This window comes from Nannospalax galili, unplaced genomic scaffold, assembly GCF_000622305.1.
Source record: "Nannospalax galili isolate Female #2095 unplaced genomic scaffold, S.galili_v1.0 scaffold413, whole genome shotgun sequence".
Lineage (NCBI taxonomy): Eukaryota > Metazoa > Chordata > Mammalia > Rodentia > Spalacidae > Nannospalax > Nannospalax galili.
This window is the reverse complement of record NW_008333889.1, coordinates 644,894-671,730: the sequence shown is the minus strand read 5'-3', so window position 1 is coordinate 671,730 and position 26,837 is coordinate 644,894. Positions and strand designations below refer to the sequence as shown.

At 37.5% G+C, this 26,837-nt stretch overlaps 1 protein-coding gene across 10 annotated transcripts in view; it reads right to left on the bottom strand.

Annotated features, from left to right (window-relative positions):
• The window catches only part of Cadps2 (calcium dependent secretion activator 2), a 595,026-nt gene that overhangs the window by 240,460 nt on the left and 327,729 nt on the right, over positions 1 to 26,837 (bottom strand). For all 10 annotated transcript variants that reach the window (XM_017797106.1, XM_017797102.1, XM_008828867.1 and 7 more), the window contains exon 8: positions 6,194 to 6,333. In XM_017797106.1, the coding sequence (XP_017652595.1) occupies positions 6,194 to 6,333 (140 nt within the window). The remainder of the gene's footprint in view (positions 1 to 6,193; positions 6,334 to 26,837) is intronic.

Below are 26,837 nucleotides of genomic sequence, written 5' to 3'. Positions count from 1 at the left end.
GTAAACATTTATTACAAGAGAAACCAGGAGAGTATTACACATTAAAATATATGATTTGATGAACGGCTTAGTGACTATTAATGTTACATCTGAAATGTCTCTACTGCTATTGAATAATTTGTTGCTAAATGTTAAAAAGTGAAAATATGGTTTTTAATGTATACAGAAAACATTGAATATTAAAGCATTTGGAAAAAGAAACCTTTTTAAAAAAAAACTTATCCTGTTTTCTAATTCTAAATGTGATGGCTCTGTTATTTATGGAATACTACAAACAAACTTCTCTTCTGCAACTGTATTTGGAAAAAGAAATAATTTTTTTTCATAAAACCTAGGAAACACTTGGCCAGAAGTTTTGGCAATGCTAGACACTGTAGGGTATGCTTGATATCAGGGTTATCTAGGCTAAGGCACTTATTATAAAAAGATACACAAATATACATACACACACATGCGCAATTAGGTGAAGGAAGAAATAAAATACAGCTATTTTATAAAGAGGTTTACAGAAAATCATGCTATAATGAAATCAATTTCCTCTGGCAAAGAAAAAGCAGCAGACTAATGCTTTCTGTAAGGTCTGGACATGTCAAGCAAACACCATCTAGATATTAAGATTTTGTTCATTTGTTCTGACTGGCTTCTGAACTAGTTGAAGATCATAAATCTTAAGTCAGAAGTAGGATAATGCAAATTTATTAGAGTTTAGTCATTTCACTTTATGAGCAAATATGATGCTTGCATGTTAATTGTACGAAGCTTACATGCCGTGATGGCGCAGCCTGAGTACCTAGCTGTTTCTTTCTCTGGGAAAGATAGGGGTCATGAGGAAGTGTGGGGTCATAAGCAGGTTGGGGGATCATGGGCAAATGTGGGGTCATGGGCAGGCTGGGGGTCATGGCAGGCATGAGGTCAGAGCAATGAAGTTGATTTGTTGCTTATCCTGGTCTTTTGGAAACCAAGATATTGTCTCTCAAAGCTAGAAATGGCCCCAGTGCCTTGCATAGAATTATGATGTAAATTAAACTGGAGAATTTTTTTCTTTTTTCTTTAAACTAGAGAATTTTATCTGTGACCATTACAAAATGTTTCAAACCATCTATTATAATCAACAAATGTATAAAAAAATCAAGTGTGATTCAACATAAAGAGAAACGTGAATAGCACACAGCTAAAATTTAATTTTGAAAAGCAGCTGGGGGAAAAATCCTTCTACAGTTATATAACCAAGAGATCTTTATTTATTTTATTATAAACGTGATCAGTTTTATGCAGAATTCTCATAGACTGTGGTTACAATGCTTCCTCACACCCGACGGGCAATTTAGTTTCCTTCTTTCTCCTTTTCGTTTTTAGCTTCCATTAGTCCCATTTATTTCACTTTTCTTCTGGCTGAGAAATTAACCCCTGAACTAGGAAAACAACCTATATATACAGGGATGGCATTTCTGAGTGTTAAGTTCATACCGCCTCTTAGCCACTAGGCTATGCTAAAGTATCGCCCATTTGTTTGGGAACATTTCCCTTTTCCAGCTATGTGCAAAAGCAAAAAGGCGAGTGTGAATGTTTACATCACTGTAAATCTAGCTGATAATTCATTTAACAGTTTATTTTAGAGAAAGTTTCTAGAATTAATTTCTACAAGAGTCCAAAAGAATAAATTTTTCTAATAAGTTTTATGCAAATGTCTGATTTGGTTCTAAGAGAATGCTGTCATAATTAGGTTTATTTTCTCCAAATTAAATATCTATTTTCATTTCATGTAGTTAGTTCACCTTTAAAAACACAACAAAGTACAGTTACAGAGTGATTAACTACAGATGCAGGAGCTTTAGAGCAGATGTTTTATTTTCTGCCTAAAAAGCACATAATTTAAAAATGCAACATTTCTCAGTGTTAGTAGCAGAAACAATGAGTCTTTCTGCAAGGAGCAATATATTTTAAAATGAAATGGACATCTTTTTTAAAGGTTAAAAACTCATCCAATTTTATGTCTTACAGCGCTTATACTGAGTTGAATATTATATAACTGTATTAATTCAACTGTGAACCTAGAAACTTGCACCCACTTGTGAAAGAGATATAGTATTGTTCTGGAGTGTGTTACTGAATATGTTAAAGCTGTAGTGAAATGCTTCTTCTAATGCTTAAAAAATAAGATAAATAAAAAAAGAAAGCTTAAAAAATGCAACATTTGAAAACCCAACACCATATAATTTATTTATGGCATTTTATACATTCAAATTATTCTATAGTTCCTGAAACCTGTGTTTGATACTATTTTAATTTCCAGGATTATGAATATAGCTCCCCTTCATATTCATAACTTTTTCCTAAAAACTTTAAGGAGTATACAAATAAAATTTTCATTAACAGTATTCATATTAATATCTACCCTTGACTGCAAAGTATAGGGAGTCATTGGAGATTCAAACAACTCTAAAAAATATTCAGTGTTGGAAACACATAAAATATAGATGATGCTGTTAAAGTAGCTAATTGGGGGGCTTGGGAGATGGTTTACTGGGTAAACTGCTTGCTGCATAAGCATGAGAACCTAAGTTCAGATCTCTACTCCCATGTGAAGGGTGTATGGTACTGCTAGGGTAGGGTGGAGACAGAAAGATTCCCCAGAGCTCACTGGCCAGTTGGCCTATCTGAAATGGAGAGCTCCAGGTTTAGTGAGGCACCCCATCTTAAAACAATAACTGGAGGGACTAGAGAGATGGCTCAGGGGTTAAGAGTACTGGCTGCTCTCTCAATGGGCCCAAGTTTGATTCTTAGCTTCCACATGGTGGCCCCCCACTGTCCATAACTTTAGTTCTTGGGGAATTAGATGCCCTCTTCTGATCTCCACAAGCACCTCACAACATGAGTGCACTTACACTCATGCAGACAATGCACTCATATGCATAAAATACAACTAAAACATAAAATATTAAAAAATAAGATGGAGAGAAAGAGAGGAAGATACCTAAACTTGGCCCACACACAGGCATGTGCTCCTGCATGCACACATGCTCCTCTCCTTCCCAATTAGAGTCAATGAAGGGGCGGCATAAGGGTGATAAATAAAACGAGAATATATATTAAAAGAATCCCTACAGGAAAAGAATATTTTTTTTCTGAATTTTTGGAAAAAAGAATAGGTTTATATGATTAACATCCTGAGAATCAATTTCAAAGTCTTTTGTACTCTGAAGGCAAAAATATAAAACTCTTCAACTTATTGTCTGATTCATTTAATAAACATACTTATGTGTCCCATATTTTAAAGATGAATTATTTTTCTTTTAAAATTGGCTTATCTTTTTTGAATTATTGTTTGTTCATCTGTTATTTATTATAAGATAAATTACTGACAGAACATAATCCAGCCTACAAACAAGTGATGTGGATCCATGAATCCTATTATACTGTTGCTTTGGTACGTGATAGAAAGCAAAAGGCTAGACTTTCTTTCTCAAGTGTAATTAAGTGCTGAAAATTCACTTATGAAGTAAGTCAGAAGAAGATGAATATAGTCATGCCATGGGTGAAAGCAGATTTTCATATATACACATAAAGCATATTTACAACTTAGCAGATGCCCTGGTAAAGAACTTGCAACTGTCCCTGCTCACAAGGACCAACCGCTCTTACAACAGTGCTGAAACTTTTCTTTTCTAAAAATATTAATTATTTTTATTTTATGTGTATACATGTACTGCCTGCATGTGGGTAAGTACACCCATGTTGTGCAATAACCCCAGAGGAGTCTGTAGGATCCCCTGGAACTGGAGTTATGAACAGTTGTTAGCTGTCATGTGGGTGCTGGGATTCAAACCCAGGTCTTCTGCAAGGACAGTCATGTGTTCTTAACTGCTGAGCCATCTCTCCAGTCCCTATGTGCTGAAACTTTTAACGCTGCTAAATCATTATTTCCAATATGAATATTAAAGTTTTTTAACTGAAGCACTGTCATGGAATATGACATTCTTAACTTACTTTAGCTACATAGTTCTTTAACTTGGCAGAACAGTGTCATGAATCTTTTCATTTCTAGAATTCTACAGCTTTGCATGCTATAAACTGGAGATATCTTAATGTCTGGAAATAACTGCTAGTACCTTATCACAGCAGGAGGTGGCGATTTATATGACTGGGGAAGGGAACACTTCCAGTTTCTTTGGTGAGTCCTTGGCCTTTATGAACTAAACTGAAAGACTGTGACAGATTCTCTCTAGTCTCCCAGCACTTGTAGTTTTGGGCAGAAGTCAATTGCAGAGCCAGGGTAGAAATCATGATTTAGTGCGATAAAAACAAATTTTCATTTGGTGCAAAGGAATGACACTCTGGATCCAGTCCTCACTTCCTTTCCTTGTGAGGCATTTAGATGGATCTGCCTGTTTTGAATCATTCTACAGCAGAAATTCCTAGATCAGAGCAGGGATTTCTTCTCATAGGCATGAAGGGCTGCAGAACTTGCTCTGTATCTCACTACATGTCCAGTCTTTGACCCTGGCAGAATCTGGAGGCTCTAGATCTCTTTACCATGCTGCTGGCCATAGTAGATTAAGAGCCATCTGGGCATTATGGTAGACTTTTGGTTCTTATTGTCACATTCATAAAAAGAAAACAGGCACTGAGCAAAACAGCAGAGAAATAACTGCAGTTCCTGGAACATGTTGTATTCTTTTATGTCTAATTTGAAACTGCTAGTCTTGAAGCACTTTAGATAACTAGTGGTCTCTAGTTTCAAAGCTCTCCAGGCCACTGCACTGAACTTGTAAGCATTAACTAAAAGCTCTCTCAGAATTCGTACCTTTAGAAAATGCTTGTCATATGAAGAAACACCCTTCTTCCTGTCACCCAAGTTTACCCTGTGTATTCTTCAAATGTCAGATGTTGTGTGACTTTAACTGACCAGCCCCAATTTAACCCTAAAATTGGGTATTATTTCCAATATGCTCTCATTTATACCTTATGACATTTACCACTTGCTAGTATAATTATTTGTATACAGACAAAATCCCTTACTTGCTTTTCCTATAGGCCTGGGATGGTATTTCTTGATTGGAAGAGGAATGCCCACTGCATGTTTGACTTTCAAACTGATGGGGAACAGGTAGCTGGACAAATGAAAGTGTTCTAAGCAGTAAGTCCCCAGATCTGCACCAGCACTACAAGTGGAGTCACAGCCTTCCTTTACATTAACATTAAAGATATCAGACTGTAGGCTATCAGAATTGCAGTTCCCTTTCTCAGTGCTTACAGTAGAAGGTAGTTTCCCAAATACACACCTGGATAAACCCCTGTCCAGCACTCAGCTTTGTTTTCCTTAATGGTTAGCTAATGAATCCTCCTTTTAGAAACATCAGTTAGCTATGCTTTCCTGTTGGAGATTTGGCTTAAAGGCCAGCATCTCACTTTATAGGAATGCACATTTTGGACTGTTAAGGTTGTTGCTAAACTTAGGCGAATACATTTTAGAAATTTCTTCTTTCAACAGTAAGAAAAATGGCAACGTTCTTTGCTAATGGGGCAGCATTTCAATACTGGAATTTGGCTGCTGGAAATCTTAAAATGCTGACTTGAGAAAGCTGGATTTTTGAAGACTCATTTAAGAGTTCAGACCTGTTTTCTCACCATTTATAAGAATAAAAGAACTTTAACAGGGATGAAGGTTGTGTTGGCTGTGGCACTCCCAGAAGTGAGGCACTTCTCTTGCTTTCCCAGCAGCAGCCATCTACTCCAGTTCTGATTTGGTTTTCCTTCGCACAGTCAATGAACGTTCATTTCCTCCCATCAAGACATGTACAGCTTTCTGGATTACAGCAGAACAACCCTTTATTTCTATATGTGCTATGAAAAGTTTATGTCTAGGAACCCAAACCCCAGGCTTGTTCCCACTATCACTGTACCTGGATTGTGAAAAATATTTTCTTAAAGGTTTTCTCTATACATCTGCATCGCTGATGTGTGATACAAATACAATCAGGTACCAACAACGTTTGAGCACTAAGACAGATATGTTAACTGAATACCTGTGTATCTCTATATACTTATAGACCTGTAAAATAAACACCGTCTGTCAGTTTCTTGAGAAAACACATGAAAACCTTACATAATGGCTTCTCCAATAAATCAGCGAAAGTGACAAACTGAAATGAAGTGAAATGACTTAAGGGAAACACATTTTCAGCACACTCACCCACTGTGCTTCATATGTGCTGGTTTATCCATTCGAACTGCCAATTTGATCTTTAAGTCGGAGTCTTGACTATTTTTAGGAATTATCATTCGGTGTAATTCAGCTGACTTAGAGCTACTAGAAGTTGGGTATAATATCACCTGTAAGGGACGAAATAGAAAACTTTCAGCACTTATGCATTGTAACTAAACTCATATAGATAGATAGATGATAGATGATAGATAGATAGAAGATAGATAGATATAGATATAGATGTATTTTTTCCTACTCCAAAAGAAGGTGTCAATGCCAAAATACATCTGATGAGCCACTGGACTGCCTCCACCATAGCAGATGGATTTTCTATATGGGTTTATTTGTTTTTGACAAGTATGTGTTTTCATATTATCACATAATGAGTTTTCTTCCTGTGTCACTTCATGGTGAATTAATAGCACAATGTGAGACAGTTGAGTTGACAGTTGAAAAATGCTTAATGGATACCTAGAATTTCAACACTACTCAAGTTCCTCAGGGCAAAAGAAATTCAGAAATGAATATTCTTTGAAAATACAGATAACAAAAAGCAAAACCAATTATTGAAGCTGTACAAATATGCCTGGTGTTTTAATATTATCACTGTACAATAATATTAAAGGAAATCAACTCAATTACGGGCAGAAAAGAACAATCATAGCACCTTTTCTGCTCTAAATCAATACTAAAGAAAGATTGTATTACTGTCTGCAGGTTTTCAGAATTATCAAAATGGCATTATTATCAAAATAAAGTAATTATCTTAAAAAACTGCCAAGTTATCAAATGATTGTTTTATAACTTCTCTTCATAAATTCAGCCTAGGAAAGTGTATATTTCTTTGGTAAAACATGTCATATCAATAAAATAATCAATTTTCCCCTCATGCAGTCTTGACACCTTTTAATCACAGCCCATATTCAAGCTCTAGGAGGCATGCTAAAATGGAAGCACTACAACCTGAAAGACAAAACAAAGTATAGTAGATTCAAACCTAACAGCCATCCTTATCTTAAAGAATCAGGAAAAGTCTATGCACCAGAAGCTTAGATATGAATGGAAGAATAATGAACATACTCTGTATGAGATGTTTTCGAACCAAGAGCAAAGGATATTCTTCACCCTCCAAAAATTTTTGTTTTCAGGTAAATGTGTTCAAGAAATCTGCAAGCCAGGCTCACCTTTTCTCCAAGAAAGACAACACAGTCCCAAATTTTCTCAAACTGCTCTCCACTTACAAGGTGCTACCTGTACCTACCATTCCCAGTTTTTCTTCAAGGCTATCTTAAAAGTCATTGCTTTGCTGAGTCCAAAACATCTGTGGGCTCTAGTGCACAATGGACATACAAGAAGAAGCCGAACGGCATTTCTCGAGATCTTTTCAAATTTATAATCACACTCCAGAATCCATTCATTTGGAATGAAAACTATCCAGTGGGATATTGAACATTTGCTTTCTTTCTTAAATGGCAGTGAAGTAAAAAAATGTGAGTAGCTCTTGGCTCAAACCAGTGGACAAAGAAATCTGATTATCAACAGGGCTGTCCACTATCTCCACTCCTTTTCAATCTAGTCCTTGAAACTTATTACAAGAGCAATAAGACAAGAGAAGGAAATTACAGGAGTACCAATTATAAAAGAGGAGGTCAAATTATCCCTATTTGCAGATGATATGCTATTATACACAAGAGAGCCCAAAAATTCCACTAGAAAACTGTTAGAATTAACACTTTCAGTAAAGTGGCAGGATACAAAATCAACTTACAAAAATCAGTAGCCTTTGTATATGCCAATAACAAGGAATCAGAAAAAGCACTTGAGGAAACCCTCCCATTCTCAATAGCCTTAAAAAAATAAAATATTTAGGAATAAACCCAAGCAAAGACATTAAAGAGCTATACAATTAAAATCTGAAAACTCTAAAGAAAGAGATAAAGGAAAACATTAGGAGTTGGAAAGACCTACCATGCTCATGGGTTGGTAGAATCAATATTGTGAAAATGACCATCTTACCAAAAGCAATTTATAGGTTCACTGTGATCCCAATCAAAATACCCATAACATTCTTCACAGAGCTTTACAAAATCATCCTAAAATTCATATAGAATCACAAAAGACCCAGGATAGACAAAACAATCTTGGGCATAAAGAACAATGCTGGGGGATCACCATACTAAATCTCAGATAATATTACAGAGCTATAGTAATAAAAACAGCATGGTACTGGCACAAAAATAAACATGTACATCAATGGAACAGACCTACCATAAAAGACCCAAACATCAGTTCATATAATTTCAGCCACCTGATATTCGACAAAGGTGCTAAGAACACACAATGGAGGAAAGAGAATATCTGTAACAATTGGTGCTGGCAAAACTGGATGTCCAGTTTCTGCAGAAAAATGAAACTTTACCCTTATCTTTCACCCCGTACAAAGGTCAACTCGAAATGGATCAAAGACCTCCATGTAAAACCTGAAACTCGGAAACTGCTAGAAGAAAACATAGGCAGCATTCTTCAAGAGAGAGGTGTAAGAAGAGACTTTCTAAATCGGATACCAGCTGCTCAGGCACTAAGGTCAACAATCATTAAGTGGGACCTCATTAAATTACAAAGTTTCTGTACAGAAAAAGAAACAACTAATGAAGGGAAGAGGAAACCCATTGAATGGGAGAAAATCTTCACCAGCTACACATCAGACAGAGGATTAATATCCAGAATATACAAAGAACTCAAAAAAGAAAGAAATAAGAAAATAAATGACTAAATAAAAAGATGGGTGATAGACCTAAACAAAGAGTTCTCAAATGAAGAAATAAAAATGGCTAAGAAGCACCTCAACCCACAAAGAAAAAAAAAATCAAAGACTAAGGCAAAGCAAGGCTGAACTATTTCAAGCAAGTCTGGTAAGCTTTTCCTGTCTTCCATTTCCTTTTTCCTCTCCCTTTCTCCATTTCTGCCCTTTTCCCTCCCATCTTCCTCATTTATTTCTTTTGAGACAGGGTTTCCCTGGAACCATAGCTTGTCTAGACTTACTATGTAGACCAGGTTGGTCCCAATCTCATGGAGATCCACCTGCCTCTGCCTCTGGAATGCTGCTATTAAAAGCGTGCACCACCACATTCAACTCTACGTATTCTTTGACATAATGCACCAATACACTTTATTCTCTTTTAGTTCTTCCTTCTCTGTTCATATAATTTTTTCCAATTCAAACTTCATAATTTTGAAAACATCTTGCTTAGAAGAGAGTAAGAATCTGATGGCCTCTTATTCTCTAAATGCTCTATAGTTGACAAAATGAGGCCTCAAAATAACTAGTTGCAGCTAAGTTACGTCACAAATTAAGGATCATACCAAATACAATACCATCACCTCTGTCACATTTTAATTTTCAAAATTTGTTTTTATTGAATTTTTGTATATTTCACGCAGAACTTCTCAAACAATCTTAATCATCTTTATACTCTCATCCTCACCAGCATCCCCAACTGGAGCCCATATATTCTGTTATTCCTATTAAGACCCACTGTGCCAAGTTAGTGTCCCCAGACGTTCCTCAGTGTAAATCCATCCACTGACATCTAGTCAGTCTATCTAGAGTTCCTTGTTTTAGAAAGATCAGCTGTTCTTCACCTAGCAGCAATCAGCTGCAAATATTTCTTCAGATAAGATTGGGGTCTTCTGCATATTTTATTTTTTCTAACTGGTATTTCTGACTGAATCTATGAAACATAGAAATCTATGTTTCTAAGAGAAGCCAGTAACAGGATTTATTGCTCTGCAACCTTCAATGAAAAGCTTTTGTTCCATTTGTGGGGACATGGAGGTATGGAAGAATCTGAGTGACTCAGCCCTATCAAAGAGCCCAGAGCCTTTTGTCATAGGAACATCAGCTCTGTTAATGCCACTTTTTCCTGCTGTTCTGCCCCTAGCTTTTTTCCTGATTTTGTTAATCCTGTAGTTTACTTGTCATTGTCAGCTTGGCTTCTTTGTCCCAATATAAATATAACTAATTCCCTATGTTAAGTAAGTCCGCTCCAGTATCGGTTGACAAGACTATTCTTTCCTTATTGAATTGCCTTAGCATCTATGCCAAAAATAAACTAGCCATAGGATTAGGTGTCTAGTTCTTCAGTAAAGTCCTTGTCAAGCATGTACAAAGTCCTGAATCCATTCCTAGTACCAGAGAAAGTAATGATAAGAAAAATAAATACAGATGGGCATGATGATTAATGCCTATGATCCCAGTACCTGAGAGGTAGAGACAGGAGGATCATCCACAAGATTGGGGCCAGCCTGATCTGCAAAGTGAATTTCATGCTGGCCAGAGCTACACAGCAAGGTCCTGTCTCAGAAACAAAAGCACATAAAACCCCAAATCCCTCCAAGCCACATAAATTTGCAATGAATAAAAAGGCTTATTAATGGACTCCCAATTCTGTTCTGTCATTCTACATGTGTGTCCGGATGAAGTGCTACTGTTTAGGTTTGAAAGCCTGGGCATGGTTTCTGCTTTTCCGGACAAATGGACTGGTAAAGATATCATCGCTAGAATGTATGAAAAATGGTGGCTTATAGATAGGAAATCTATGTTTCTAAGAAAACTACCCTGGCAAACTGGCCTCAAACTCAGTCTTTAAAATGGCCTGTAAAATAGTCTTCAGAGTCCCAAACTGAATAGAGAGAAAGAGGTTATACTTGGTCATGGAACTTGGTCATGAATGACAACAGGGAAGAAACCCCCAGAGCAGAGGTATTCTCATATTCCCAGCCCCAGTCTCGGTCTTGGCAAGAGGTCCTGAACACTCCCAGGGCTAGGAGTCTTCACAGGGTCTGCCTGGCTGGGTTTCATCACTGTTATTAGATAAACACTTCTTATTTTCCTATCATTCAAAGAGGAAACTGTAGCTTTCCTTTCTCTGCTCTACTATGGCTGACTAGGTCAGGGTGGGTAGAGAGGGTGCAGCAGTACCCTGAACACAGGGTATCAGGCTGCCAAGACCTATAAATAAATATGCTGTAGATGTTGGACTGGGTGTAATGAGGAGATGGTACTCTGGGCTGTTTCCCCTGAGTGGAAATGAATGCTTCCTATAGAGGAGGAAGGGTACCAATACTATCTGGTAACTAGGGGCTCAACTGTGGCTGGTCCTACAACTCCACCAGGATCCTTGTTTTCAGTAGCACAGAACTACAGCTAGGAAGCAGCTAACCAGTCAAGGATTAGGTTTACCAGCCTCTCTTGCATGTAAGTAGGGGCATATGAAAGTTCTAGCTAATGGAATTAGAGAAAAGTGAAATATGTCCCTTTGAAGCAAATGATTAAGATACAGAGACTTTCTTCACCCTTCTTTCCTTACTAAATGCAGAGAAACACTGATATCTACAGGAATTGAAAGATGAAAATGGGGGAAACTAGAGGCCTAAATGACCATGTGGAAGCAAACCACACTCCTGTGGGGAACACTCACAGTGGACTGTCAAACGGAAAATACTGACTGGAACCACTGAAATGTTTCACTTATTTCTTAGAGCAGTTAGTAGTGTCTTACCTTGCTTCGTGACTCTTTTCATGGTAAGTAGGTGCTTAGGAAATTGTTTTTAATAATAAGTAGCTCAAGACCAATAGCATTTAGTTCAAGTAGAGGGAGGTATGTCTTACGTTATTAGAATGACCAAAGAATTCAACAGATACAAAACACTTTACATCCTTCCGTATCCTAGGGACATTTACAGTTCTGTACAAAACAGTTAACTTCATTTACAAACTATTTTGTCCTTTGCTATTTATTTCTCTTGACCTTTCTTTATATACTACTGCTTATAACTTATTTTTGTCACTAACATTTTAAATGTCTTGTCATTTAGCATGACAAAAATGTTATGATTTCTTATCTTGAAGTTAACATATCTTCTTCATAATAAAATGGCAACATGACTTGAAATTTTGCTAAAATGTGATGGAGAGCACAAGAGTATTTTTAAAGTCTTAAAAACCTGTCAATTTAATATACAGGATAAATTAAGATTTGAAATGAAATATAAATATATGTATGTACGTATATTTTAGTAATATAGGGTTCATGATGATCTTTCTCTTAGAAGAATGAACTTTGATGGTTCTTCCTATTTCCCTTCTATTGAGATATCTTAATTAAAGAGAACCAAACCATGTACATTTGTGTGCATATCTCATTAATTATAATTTGTGACTGATGAATTCAAAACTAAGTTTCCTAACTTTTTAAAAACTGGAAAAATAGGGGCTAGAGATGGCTCAGCAGTTAAGAGTACTAACTACTCTTGGCGAGCACCCCTGTTCGATACCCAGCACCCACATGGAGGCTAACAACTATCCGTATCTCCAGTTCCAGAGGATCCAACGCCCTCTTCTGACCTCCACGGGCACTGCATGACATGGGTGCACTTACCCACATGCAGGCAATACACTCATACACATCAAAGAAAAACAGTAAAGTATTACAAAAGAAGACTGGAAAAATAAAAACCAAAAAGAAAAAAAAAAACACTGAATGAGCAAAGCTAGAAAGCAGAAGGTAAGATAAAGAATTGCATAAAATTTCTTCATAGACAATATGGTTTCATCTGGAGTAGAAAGAACATAAGATTAACAAGGCAGGTGTAGGGAGGGTCTGCTAGAACTGAACATTTTAACAGTGCACCTGCAAAAAGGCTCCTGATTTTGATGCTGACATTCTCACTAAGTCCCAAGGTTCAGGCTAAATTGGCTGTTCAGCTCTTTCTGTGTCTGAGTCTAACCTCAGCTTCCAAGGCTTGCCATTAAGAGAATTTCAATGAGTGTGAAAATAATCATTACATCATCTGCCATGCCAATTCATTTTATGTCCTCAAAAGCCAAGGAGAAAACCCTATGTTGCACCATTAGTTTTTCGAGATAGGTTCTCCTGTATCCCCAGGTGGCCTCAAACTCTTATGATATTGAATTTCTTTTTAAAATTTTTACTTACATGAGTGTTTTCCCTGCATGTGTGCAAGGACACCCAGTATGCAATGCCCACAGTGGTCAGAAGAAGGCATTGGATGCCCTGGAACTGGAATTATGAATGGTTGGCAGCAGCCATGTGGGTGCTTGCTAGGAATGGAACCATGGTCCTCTGCAAGAGGGGCAAGTGCTCTTAAAGGCTGAGCCATCTTTCCAGGCCTAACACTGAACTTCTTACCCCCCTATCTCCATCTTCCCAGTGCTAGGTTTACAAGCATGTGCAACATGCCCAGTTTATGCCAGGCTGGAGACCTCATGCATGTTAGACAAGTACTCTGCCATGGGAGCTACATTCAAGCCTTACTAGTATTTACAAATTAGGAAAACTAGGACTTCATGATTAGGAACAGAGGACAAGGGGCTAGAAAAAAATTAATCAAGAGTTGTGACTAGAGAAAAGGCTCAGTAGTCAAGCACTGCTACTCTTGCAGTGGACCTGAGTTTGGTTTCCAGGACCTACATGGTAGCTCACAACTGATTATAACCAGGGTATCTGATGACCTCTTTTGGCCTCTGTGGGCATAAGGCATGCATGTAGTACACACACACATTTGTAGGCAATCACTCATATATATATAAAGTAAAAAGTATTTTTAAAAATTCATTTATTTTTACTTTATGTGTATGAGTGTTTTGCCTGCATGTGTGTAAGGGCACCTGTGTCATACAGTGCCCGAGGAGGACAAAAGAAGGCAACGGATCCCCTAGACTGGAGTTATGGATGGCTGTTAGACACCAAGTGGGTGCCGGCATTTGAACTTGGATCCTCTGCAAGAACAGCCAATGCTTTTAACCACTGAGCCATTTCTCTAGCCAACATCAGTTTTTGAGTTTTTTTTTTCTCAGAAATTTATAATATGAGCTCTCACTATAATAAAAGCCAAGATTCACAGAAGTTTCAAGAGTTGACAATGTCAAAAAACTAAGATGTTGCCCCAAGCTATACTGAAATGTTTGTTTCACTTTTTTTCAGCAGAAAGATAACACTTATGGAAGCTTTTCTCTGATCACTAAGCTTGCAAGCTATCAAGGCATCAAAGGGGGCATCAGTTACCCCCTCCCACCCAATCAGTTGGTCTTAGCTGCATGTGGGGGAGGAGCTAAGAATATACAATCCTAGCATGCCATAAGGTACTTCTCTCACCATTTTGTGCAGCTGTTAGGAAGTCACATGATCTATATTTGAGAGTGAACTTTCTAGCATACCCGTAAATGGGGGGGGGTGCCTAATCTTCTATAAATATTTTTAATGAATATTTTCATTGAATTTTATGCATTTCATACAATAAATCTTAATCACACTTAGACCCCCTCCCACATATGCACTCCCCTCTTGCTTTCCCACTGGATGTCATGCATTCTGTTCTTTCTACATATTAAGGCCTATCTGGTCAAGCTTTTATATCCAGATGTCCCTCAGTACAAGTTCATCCACTGGAGTCTAGTCAACCTATCTAGAGTCATACCCTTAAAGAAAATTAACTCTTTGTCATCCAGCAGTAATCAGGTACCAATAATTTCTTGGCTAAGATTGGGGCCTGCTGCTCATCTCCCCAGTTCTATGCTGGGTTTTTGTCTGATTGAGTCAGCATGGATATTGTGAATGTTCACCATTACTGCAGGTTCATATGAGCAAGTTCCCAGAGGCCTGAAAGCCTCTGTTACCTTAGGTTCATGTACCAACCCTGACTCTTATAATCTTTCCATTCCCTTTTCCACAATGGTCCTGAGCAATGGGTGGGTGGGGTTTAATATAGGAGTCTGATCCAGGGAAATACACATGGCAGTCTCTTATTCTCTAAAACTTAGCCAGCTGTGGCTTTCTGTGTGCAGTGCACTCTGTTGTGTAAGGAAGCGTCACTGATGAGAGTTGAGGGATGCATTAGTTTCTCTCCATCTTCTGTTCCCTTATGTTCTGTGAGCCTTAGGTGTAGAAGCTCCACTGTAGATATGCCACCTAGGACTGGCATCTCTCAGGTGTATATTCTCTGTGTCTGAGCAGCTGTGGCACTCTGTAGTAACCTCTATCTGTTGCAGAAAGAAGCTTCTTTGATGAGTGGTATATGGTATACTTGAATGTAAAAATAATTATCCCTATTTAGCCTGTGGTAAGAAATCTCATTTGTCTAGAGATATAACAGGGATAGAGTTTTCTTTAGGATCTATGACCTCTCTCACCATGTGTATTTGGCTATGTTTACAGTGCCACCCATGAGTTTGCACCCATTGAAAGGGCTTTAAGTCCAGTTAGATAGCTGTTGATTACCCCAAGACAAAAGTGCCAATACTGTACTGCTATAGTTGTTGTTCAATGATGTACCATATTCTAAGAAGAGAATATTTTCAGTAACAGTAATTGGCCACCAGTACCAAATGACCATCAAGAGGCCAAGCATGGTAGGGCCCAAGAAGCAGCTGCCTGGAGGAGAAGCAGAGGCGTCACAGGCACTGGAGAGTTCAGTCTGAGAAAGATGAGATCAGGCCAGGCGCAACAGATCTTGGGACAGATTTCTTTGAGGAATGGAAGAAGTCTTCATTCAGTTCTTAAGTGAATGAGATCATGCAAGTTGGGCAAGACTATTTCAGCTTCAAGGTGCCCTGCAAAAGGACATGGCTGGTCAGGTAGGCGACTAGCAAAGCTGACATCTATGGACAGGCCCAGAGATAAGAGGAGTGTTTTGCCAAGGAATTTGATCAATTTGTATTCTATAGGTAAGACGCAGGTGAAAGATGTGTCTAAGGGACTGACAAAAGCAAATTCTCACACTTATGAGTTAAGAATAATGCCCCCTCTCCAACATATGTACCCTACAGAGGATTCCTCTGACTGAATGTATGGTCAAGTGTTCTCATATACAATTACAAAATGAACTGGCCTTTAAGATACATCTTTGACGCAGATTCAGAAAGGGTTGAAAATTATATTGGCAGAACTCACATCTAGGGTTTGGTTAAAAAATTATTTTCTCACAAACAGATATCTTTGAAACAAAGATTATCAGAGTAATTGTCTGATAGATGCTCTCTCCAGAGAAGTAGGGACTATATCTGTGAGAAGCCCTGATTTTATGGGTTCAGTTGACATTTCTCTAACTTAAAATTTTTTACCTGTAATGAGTGTTTTGCTGTATGCATATAAGTGCACTCATGTATGCAATGCCCTCAGAGATCAGCTCAGAGGTCAGAAGAGGGCGCCAGATCCCTTGGAAGTGGAGTTACAAATAGGTGTTAGCTACCGTGTGTGCTGGGAACCTACTCTGGGTCCTCTTCAAGAGCAGCCAGGGCTCTTAAATGTTCAGCCATCTCTCCAGTCCCATTTCTCTAGCTTTTAAATTCAAAGGTCACTTCATAGATTAGTAAAGATTCAGAGAGACTATTGTTTGTTAACCTTTTAAGTACCTTGCTGTGAGTTTAGGACCTGGAGAGAGTATCTATTGTAGAAGGACCACCTAAATTTCCTTCAGGTCATAAATATTTATTTAGCATATATTAATTTCTCGGCATATTATTTTCTCCACTATCAGGGCCCCTACAGTGCGTGGAGAAGATGAACTGGGTGGTTTTTCTGAAAGAAATGAGCATCTTTCCTCAGCAACATTTTCCAGTGTTTTAATGCACTAGAAGTTGCTTAGCCTAAATTATTCTTCCTTTGATTTAATATCACTGCTTCCTGTTCTTAGTTGAAACAAAGAACACCTGCTCACTCTGGCTAACACAATGCTCTTTTGTATACTGAAAGACTAGCATGAAGTCTCTGTCAACCTTATTGTCTGTGGGCTTAATCCAGTTCCCTTTATTGTCAGGGCTGGAAAAAATCCTGGAAGTTACCAATAGAACTGATCAAACTCAACCCCTTACCAAATGTGTACTTGGCCTCACAGGAAACCACACACGTCCTTTCTACTATGCATTGTTATTTTTCCACAAAAAAAATCCCGTTTTGGAAACAAGTAAAATCTTAAAAAGGAAAGAATGGGGCTGGAGGTGTAGTTCAATGGTAGAGCACTCACATGCAGCACATTGCACAAGGCCCTGGTTTAATGCCTGGTGCCAAAACACCCCCACCCTAAAACAAAAAGGAAAGTACTACTTTCTGGATGACCCTTTCATGCTATTAACGTGTCAATGATAGAAATGAAGAGCTTTGTGGTTTCCACAAGAGGTTATCAAGAGGTTATGGAGGATTGGGAAAGAATAGAAAAATTAGGTGTGAAAAACTGTTCCCTGCTTTGCCCTGACACCTGCACTCACTAGTGGAGTGTGGTAGGAAGGTGCATCTGGTACATGGGTAGCAGCAGCACAGGAGCTACCCTGTGGGAGATAGAGTAATGGATCTACAGCACACAGTGTTAAACCAGTGTCCTTCACAAATTTTAATTTAAATTATATTTATTTAAATTAAAATTACATGAAGAAACTGCTCACCACAGTGAGACTAGTTAGCTATCTGTTCACATTACTATTCTTATTTAAAAAATTAAAATTGATAAATAATAAATGTACATATTTGTGGAGTTAATGGGATGCAGTGCTGATACCTAATGGAATACCACATACCACTGAAAAGAAAGAAGGGTTGTCATTTGTAATAGTATAGGTGGGGATAGAGGATATTATATTTAAATGAAATAGACTAGGTGAAGAAAGGCAAAAGTCATATGATCTCACCTATATGTGAATTTAAGTCCACTGCATGGGAATAGGATAGAAAGGGGGTCACTAAAGGCTGCAAGAGAAGAAGAAAGAAGAAGGGATCAGGTATGAAAGGGAGGCTATTATTCAAAACATACAACATTTGAGGTAGACTATTTTTTAAAATCTAAAAGTTGTTTTTAACCATGATCTTCTTATGTCCTATTGTTTCATACTCTGCAAGTGGATATTTTGTTTCTTTTTTAGATCTGTTTGGTTGAAAAGACAGATATTTAGAAAAAAAATCACAAACAAAAATACAAATTGAGAAGGGATATTTCCAAAACAGGACAGATGACTCAGTGGTAAGAGCACCAGCTGGTCTTGTAAAGGACCTGGGTTTGCTTTTCATAACTCCAGTTCCAGGGTATTTGGTGCTTTCTTCTGGCTCCAAGGACATTGTGTACACAGGTGCACTTACATACATGCAGAAAAAAACACTCATGCACATAAAAATAAATAAATTATGTAATTAAAAGGAATATTTCACGGAAGTACATAAAGCAAAAGGCTTAGCAACCAAGGTGCTGCCAAAATTTGGTAACAGAAAATGATAGTAGTAAATTCCAGAATTTATATGTCATTTATTTGTGAGCTTCTGAAATTTTAGAACACCTTCATCTTTCCATTTCTGGAAGGTGGTAGTTAGAAGGATAGCTTCCCTAATATATCTAGGTTTGATTCTCTAAGTTGTGTATTACCTTATATGATGTAAGGAAGTCAGTTATAAGATACAGAGGGATTATGGTTAAGGTTGCTAATAAGGAGACTGATCTATCTATTTTATTTAGGTCAGGCCAATTAATTAAGAAAGGAGAGAGAGAGAAAGAGAGAGAGAGAGACAGACAGAGAGAGAAGCACAGACTTGGGGAGGCAGTAGCCATACTTCCATGAGCTATAGTCACTTGAAGTCACAGAGGCTGGAAGAGGCAAGAAGTAAGAGAGAGAGAGAGAGAGAGAGAGAGAGAGAGAGAGAGAGAATGTGTGGAGTCCAGAGACTGACATCAGGTATCTTTTTCTCAATTGCTCTCCGCATTTATTATTTATTTATTTATTTATTTTGAGACGGGCCTCTCCTTGAACCTGGGGCTTTCTAATTTGTCTAGATGGTGGCCAGCAAACCTAGGAATCCTCCTGCTTACCCTGCAGCACTGGAATTCTAGATGCACTGTCCCACCCTATAGGTGCTGGGGATACAAACAGAGGTCCTCATGCTTTCCTGGCAAGCATTATACCTACAGTACAATTTCCACAGCCCCTTACAATGGGTTTTATAAGTGAAAGGCAAAAGAGTGATGAGACATGGTAGTTTTGGCTGGCCATTGCCCACTCTGGAATGGAAGGAGGCCATGACCACAGAAATTGGGCAGTTTCCTGAAGCTGGAGAAGGGGAGGGAGGCATTTCCTATGAAAGAATACAAACTAATTTCACCCCAATTCTAGCCCACAGAGGGACAGTTCGAATTTCTGACCTTCAAAATTACAAGGTAAAGAAGGTGCATTGTTTTGGGTTTGTTATAGGAAATTAAGAAACTAATAAGTAGACAGTAAAAGCTGAGATTTGATTAGAAAACACTTCAATTTACCTTTTAAATATTGAAGAATATAATTCAAAAACATCTTGTCGATTTCTATTATTAGCTTTATCTACTTGGTTGTGTCTGTCACGTTTGTACAGGATTGTGGTTGTGTCAAATATTTTGAAAATACAATTTTCTGGGACTGGAGAGATGACTCAGAGGTTAAGAGCATTGACTGCTCTTGCAGAGGACCCAGGTACGATTCCAAGAACCCACATGGTAGCTAACAACTGTCCTAACTCTAGTGTCATGGGATCCAACACCCTTTTCTGACCTCCATGGGCATTGTACAGCATGGGTGCATCTACATACATGCAGCCAATACACTAACACACACAAAATAGAAACACTAAATAAAATATTTTTTAAAAAAGAAAATAGTTTTCTCTCACTTTGTAGTCATAAGTGTAATTAAAGCAAAATGTTTTCTCCTTATAAGTAAATTTTTTCTTATTATAATTAAATTTATAAAAACGAAAAAGGCTGAAAAGAATGAGGGCCATCATGCACACATGTTTTAAACTAATTAAAAGTTCTATACTCCCAAATGACCAAAGATTATTTCTTCTATTCAAACCTTTTAAATAGATTCTGAAAAACATAATCAAATTTGTCAGTTACTATGGTTTTGTGGCTCAATTAAGGACATTGGCCTTTTTAATTTTCATGCATCGTTTTTATTACTTGAAAAGTATTGATTTCATACTTGTCCTTGGAAGGAACAATACATCCATTCATGGTGACATCTGTGCTTTAGACCTATCCAGAAGGGAAAGCATCCTGATTATTCTTGATCTATTCCCCTCAGCCATAAATTATGAATGGCCTTGACCTTTGCAATCACTTACCTTTACAGTTTCTATTGCGGACACCTCATGAGCAACTTTATTATGCTGCTTTTTACTACTGGTTATAATAATGCCTGCCATTTATGGAGACCCTTTCAAGTGAGTGTCTCCTAGTGCTTTGTGAAATTTAAATTAATTTTTCTACCACCCTTAAAGGTAAGCATTATCTTGTTATGTAAATAACTTGACACTGAAGTTAAATGAATAGCTAAAGAAGAGTATTTCAAGAAAACAATACACACTTTCAACTTCACATCTCTTCAATCTAGTACATTATCCTTTTAATTATTTCACAAACATTATATGGATGTGTTTAGCTTTGTTCTCATCCTGTGGTTATTAAACACTATAAGAGCCAAGTTGATTGGTGGGCACCTGTAAAGTGACGTGAATATCAACAAAGGGCGAACAGACAATGTCTGGACCTGAATACCCCCAGCTGTATCCTTGGATTCCACTGAAGAGAGCATAATTATTGTCCCGTGATGGAAAACAATAAAGAAGTTCCTTAAAACTGAAAGTTGGAAATGATGTATGATCGAGTCATAATCCCACTTCTGTGCACATACGCAAAGAAAATGAAACGTTGAAGAGATCTGTCCTCCCATGCTCACTGCAGTACTCTTAAAAACCAAGATATGAAACACACCAGCATCCATGGATGGATGAATGAATAAAAGGGAAAAAAATTCTTAATATGGCTCTGGATTTCTTTTTCACTAGTACAGCAACTGAAGAGAAGATTAGTAATAGAGTTGAGAACATTCCAACCTGCTTTTGTTGATTGTACAGAATACAGAACAAATATACAACCTCACTGTTGGAGTTAAATCATATATTGTTCTCCAATAGATGTTCTAGTTTATTACTTGGGGATTTTAGGCCTTCAAGCAAGTGATTCATCTTGCTTTTTGCTCTAACTTTGCACAGCAAAAGGATACTGAATTAGACAAACTTCTGAAAATGTGCTCCTTTGTTCAACACTCATTGGGTATGTATTTTGAGTCAGAAACTGCTAGAAAGACACAGCTGCTAAAATGGATGATATGACCTAGGCCTTGCCCTCAGATGAATGACAAGATGTTAGATGCCATTACGAATTAAAGGATATATTTGGTTTCTCCATTCCAGAATTTATCTGAAAAATGAAGAGAATTAAATAAATGACATACACCATCCTTTTAAAATTGTTTTCTTTTTAATATTTTATTTATTATTTTTATTTTATGTGTATGCGCGTATTGCCTGCATGTAGGTATCATGCAATTCCCGTGGAGGACAGAAGAGACTGTCAGATCCCCTGGAACTGGAGTTACAGACAGTTGTTAGCTGCCATGTGCGTGCTAGGATTCGAACCCAGGTCTTCTGCAAGAACAGTCAGTGTTCTAAACTACTGAGCCTTCTCTCCAGCCCCACACCATCCTTTTAAACTTCAAATTCTACTCACAACAGAACAGAAATTATAAGATATAAAAATTGATCTTGTTTCTTAATCAGTTATAGATTTACTATTACATTAATTACATAAAAATGAGCAATCACAGATTTTCTTAGAAATGAAGTCGAACATAAACTTTGAGTTTCACTTGGGAGGTACATTTCATAACCAACTCAATCCCATTTGATCCTTAGGAAATAATTAACCCTAATTTACCTGTTAACTCACCTGTACGTCTCTGGTCTTTAAGGTTTCCCATGAAAAAGCTATTGGCTACTTTGGTTAGGTTTTTTTTTTTTTTTAATCTTTTTTCTTTTTTTGTAGTACTATGTGATACAAAAGCATTAATTTTTGCCTTATTCATGTATACAAGATGTTCCTGCCTATTTACTCTGTATCAGTTTCCTCCTTACAAACAATTCCCATTTTGTTTATTCTAACGATGCAACAAACAAAATATCCTAAGGCTGTTTTGCACTTAAAGATATTAAAAAGAATTGAAATAAAGCTGAGCAGGGTGGCCCACACCTTTAATCTGAGCACTCAGAAGGCAGAGGCAGGCAAATCTCTGTGCGATCAAAGCCAGTCTGGTCTGCACAGTCACTTACTGGCCAGCTGGGGCTACAGGGAGACCCTGTCTTAAAAACAACAGCTACAAAGAAAAGAAATCATCATTGTTAAATCTAATAAAATAAAAAATATAATAAAATTCATACACACTAAAAGTTATATATATAATACTGCTATGAAAAATTAAATAAAATCCAAACGAATGGAAGAATGCACTGTGTCCATGAGTTGGGAACCTCAGTTTCGTTAGAATCTTCATTCTTCCAGAACTGAAGTAAAAATTCTTCAACAGAAATTTATGATCTAATTCTAAAATTCACAATGCAGAACAAATGATCTGAAATAACCACAAGTTAAGTTGGGGGGGGGGTATCAAGATTGGAAGCTGCTCACTACATATTTCCACAGTAAGTAAAAAGCTAATAGTACTGGCATCAATGCAGGAAAATAAGACAGAGCATACAGAAATAGCCACACAGAAATGGAGATGATTGATTTTTCAACACAGACATTAAATACATTCAGTGCAGAAAGCCTTTTCAACATCTGTGCTAGAGAACTGGTGATTCATATGTAAGAAATATGTTCTTTAATCTATACATAACTCTTGATTAAAAATCAATTAAAGTGGAACAAAAACCTAAAAGTTAAAACTGAAAACAGCAAAGCTTTTAGAAAAATCAAGGGAATTCTGTCTTTGAGTCCGGCAAAAATTTCTTAGTTGTAGCATTAAGAACATGAAACATAAAAGAAAAAAATTATACATTAGACTTCAGCAAAGAAAAAACTTTTGTTCTTTCCAACACACTACAGGGAACGAAGGAGAAACCAAGACTGTAAGAAAAATATTTACATTTTATAATCTAATCCAGTCTAATATAATAATGGATGTGTAAATAATACATTATAATTTTACAAGCTTGAAACTATTTGTAAGTAAACAACTTAAATTTGGAGTCAGAGAGAATTAAATAAATGACCTACACCATCCTTTTAAACTTTAAATTCTACTCACAACAGAAAAGAAATGATGTAATATAAAAATTGGTTTTGTTTCTTAGTAAAATCTAGGAAATCATAACGGGACTATTAGGTGCTTTTGGGGAGAGGGCAGATAGCAGCTACAGGTGGTATGGCAATAGAGAGGGAAATAATGGGGAGGGGAAGGATTAAGTAAAGGGGAGACAGATGGGAAAGTAGGGAGGAAGAAGGGTGGTGACTAGGAAAACACAAAGTATGAAAAAGCCAGGTGGAACCCTAGTTTACAAGTTTATAAAAATATAATTAAAAAGGTATTTGAAACCTGGAGATATGGTTCAGCAGTTAAGAGCACTGGCTGTTCTTGCAGAAGACCCAGATTTTATTCCCAAGACATACATGGCAACTGATAATCATCCATAAATCCAGTTCTGGGGAAATGGCCTCTTCTGACCTCCATGGGCACTGCACGACACGGGTGCCTTCACAGGCATGCAGGCCATACACTCATACACATAAAATAAAAAAAATAATAATAAAATAAAATATTTTATTTTATGTGTATGAGTGGATGGCCTGCATGCATGTGAGTGCACCTGTGTCGTGCAATGCTGCAACGGTCAGAAGAGGGCTTCAGATTCCCCTGGGACTGGAGTTAAGGATGGTTTGTAGCTGCCATGTGGGTGCTAGGAATGAAACCTGGGTCTTCTGGAAGAGCAGTCAGTGCTCCCAAGTGCTGAGCCATCTCTCCAGCCCCTAAAATAATTTTTAAAGGTATCTGAACAGAGGCATCATATATTGGTGGTAGGAGGGGGGAGGAGGAAGCATAACGCTCCTTGCAGAAGCCCTGAGTTATTAAACAAAAATCCCAGTATAAGGTTTAGAATACCTCCTACAAGTTGATTGGGGAAATCTCAGGGTGCTCCCACTCCCCAGCAACAACAAAGAAAACCAATTACTGGCTATTGCCATTGCTCTGGTTGTCCACCAGAACATGATGGTAAGACACTATTGCTAATGACACCACACGCTTGAACCACAGACCTGTAGAAATAAATCTAGAACCAACCTGGAAACTCTCCACCAGTGGGCTAGCATTCACAGAGCTGGAAGATGTTATATAAGCTGCTGAGGGAGAAAAGACATAACTACTCTTACATAGCTGTAGAGTAAGGACCTACCTGGCAAGATGTGCTCACTAGTGCAACAGTGGCATGAATGCTATGGACAACCAACTCCTTTCTGTTTGGAGTTAAGGCCTGCTTCACAAGAAGGAATTCATTCCTGATAGTGCAAACTGTGACTGAGTAGGTCATAGGCTTTAGGAGAGAACTTACTACTATTATTTTGATAAATGTGCCACAGTACCAAAGTACCTTCTAAATACTCATCTTTATAATCATAGATTAGAACAACTCTCAGTGTTTGTCAGACGCTTCATTTCACAGCGGATGACAGTTAATAACCAGAGGAACAACTGTTCAAAATACAGAGAATAAGAGACCAGAATGTTCCATACTAAACAGGACACAAGTATATCAACCATCCCATTCCAAAGCTCTTGTGGAAAGGGGGGCAGAAAATTACATAAGTGCCAGAGAATAGGAAAAAGAAATATGAAACCATGTCTTCTGGACATGACCTGACTGCTGCACTCACGAACTCACTGCAGCTGTGGTTATCTGCCCAAGAATGAGCTCATCAACATTTCATCATTGAAGGGGAAGGAGATCATGAAGGCCCGCCCCTCCCTGAGGGACTGTTGGCTGTTAATGATGGGGGGGTGTCACTTTTTTCAATGGTATAGTCACTGATAAGTGGCCTGTGCTGCAGTAAATAATCTCTCAGCCACGCTCATGGAGGCTACCCTATTCAAACTCAGTGGGTCACACACACAGAAAAGATCCAAAAGTAAAAGAGGGACCAGTTGGGAAAAAGAAAGGTTTCAGTGGGAGAAGGAGGGAAGAGGTGACAGGGTAATGAGGGTGAAAAGAACTAAAATTCATTATATACTTGTATGAAACTGACAAAGAATAAAAAAATATATGAATTTTAAGAAACGATAGACAAGGGACTATCTTGAGAGAGCAATGGATACAAGAGCAGAGGAGACGGGACAAGGTAACAGGAAGGAGTAGCTATCAAATACACTTAATACACATGTGAAAATAAAATCCAATATTTTACATAACATATACATGAATAAAAGTGGTTAAAAAAAAGAAACAGGGAATATTTTAAACAGATTCTCAATTAAAGAGGTCCTGACATCAGGTAATCGCAGGGAAAGACGCTCACCATCACTGGTGTTCTGGAAGTGTGAAGTACATCCACAATGTAAAAGCAGTATACGCATATCAGAAGTAAGGGACTGGAGTAATCTTTAAGTGTAACACTTGCTCAATTTGGGGAAAGGAAGGCTTCTATTATTCTGCAAAAGGAGAGAAATGTAACCTTCTATGTCTATAATCAGCTATAAGTAGCCATCATGGAGGGTCTATTTAGAGCTTGTTTAGTCCCAATCAGCAGTGAGAAGTTAAGGTACACTTTCTCCTTAGTGAAGATCCTGTCCTGGAAGATGACAGGTAAACTCACCAAGGAACCACTAACTGCTGCAAGTTATCAAGTCACCTTTTCTTCAGAGTCTGAAGGAACCATTCCTGCCATACTTGGAATCAAGTGTTTTATAAAGCAGACATAATTAACTGTACTAGAAACATATTTAGAATGCACATGCACCATAGATGAACTATCTCTGGCCCGTCATATGCCTGTCTGCTTCTTATCACTGGCATGATGACTGATGACTGAAATTTAATTTTAATTCCTAAGGAATATCTACATAAAAAAAATGGTGGAAGGAGGATTTTTATGTGTATGTGTGTGTGTGTGTGTGATTTTTCAGTTTCAGAAAAGCTGCAGCACATCCAAAAACAACAAAAATTAAAAGGTTTCCTGTGTATGGTGAGCTGAGTTAGACAGATGAAATGGAACAGAATTTATATTTCATTTTACAACAAATGATACAAATTCACTATCTAAAACAGCACTCGTGTAGTGCTGGCCATTTCAGTAAAAATAGATATTAAATTTCGCTTTCAAACTGAAAGAAATACTGTGCTGATGATCTCAGCACCAGCTTCTCTGCTGCTTTCTGATTTGACCAACGGTTATAGTGTTGCCATTCTTTTTAAACCCCCAAATGTAAATTTTGTCTATTGTTAAGAAAAGGCCTGAAGTGATTCTTAACAATTTAACTGTATGATTATTTAGCTAAAATTCCATCAAAATAGTTAATTACACAATAGGACATTTAAAAAATCTGTTTCTGACTGTATATTGAAAACAGAAGTTTCATAGTGACTATGTATAAACTAGACAATGGGGAGGGTAGTGAGAAGTCTATGTTCTAGTCATATATATATATATATGATTTTCAGCTAATTTTGCTACCTTTCAACTGAAGAATTAATAAAGTTCATACATGCTTTAA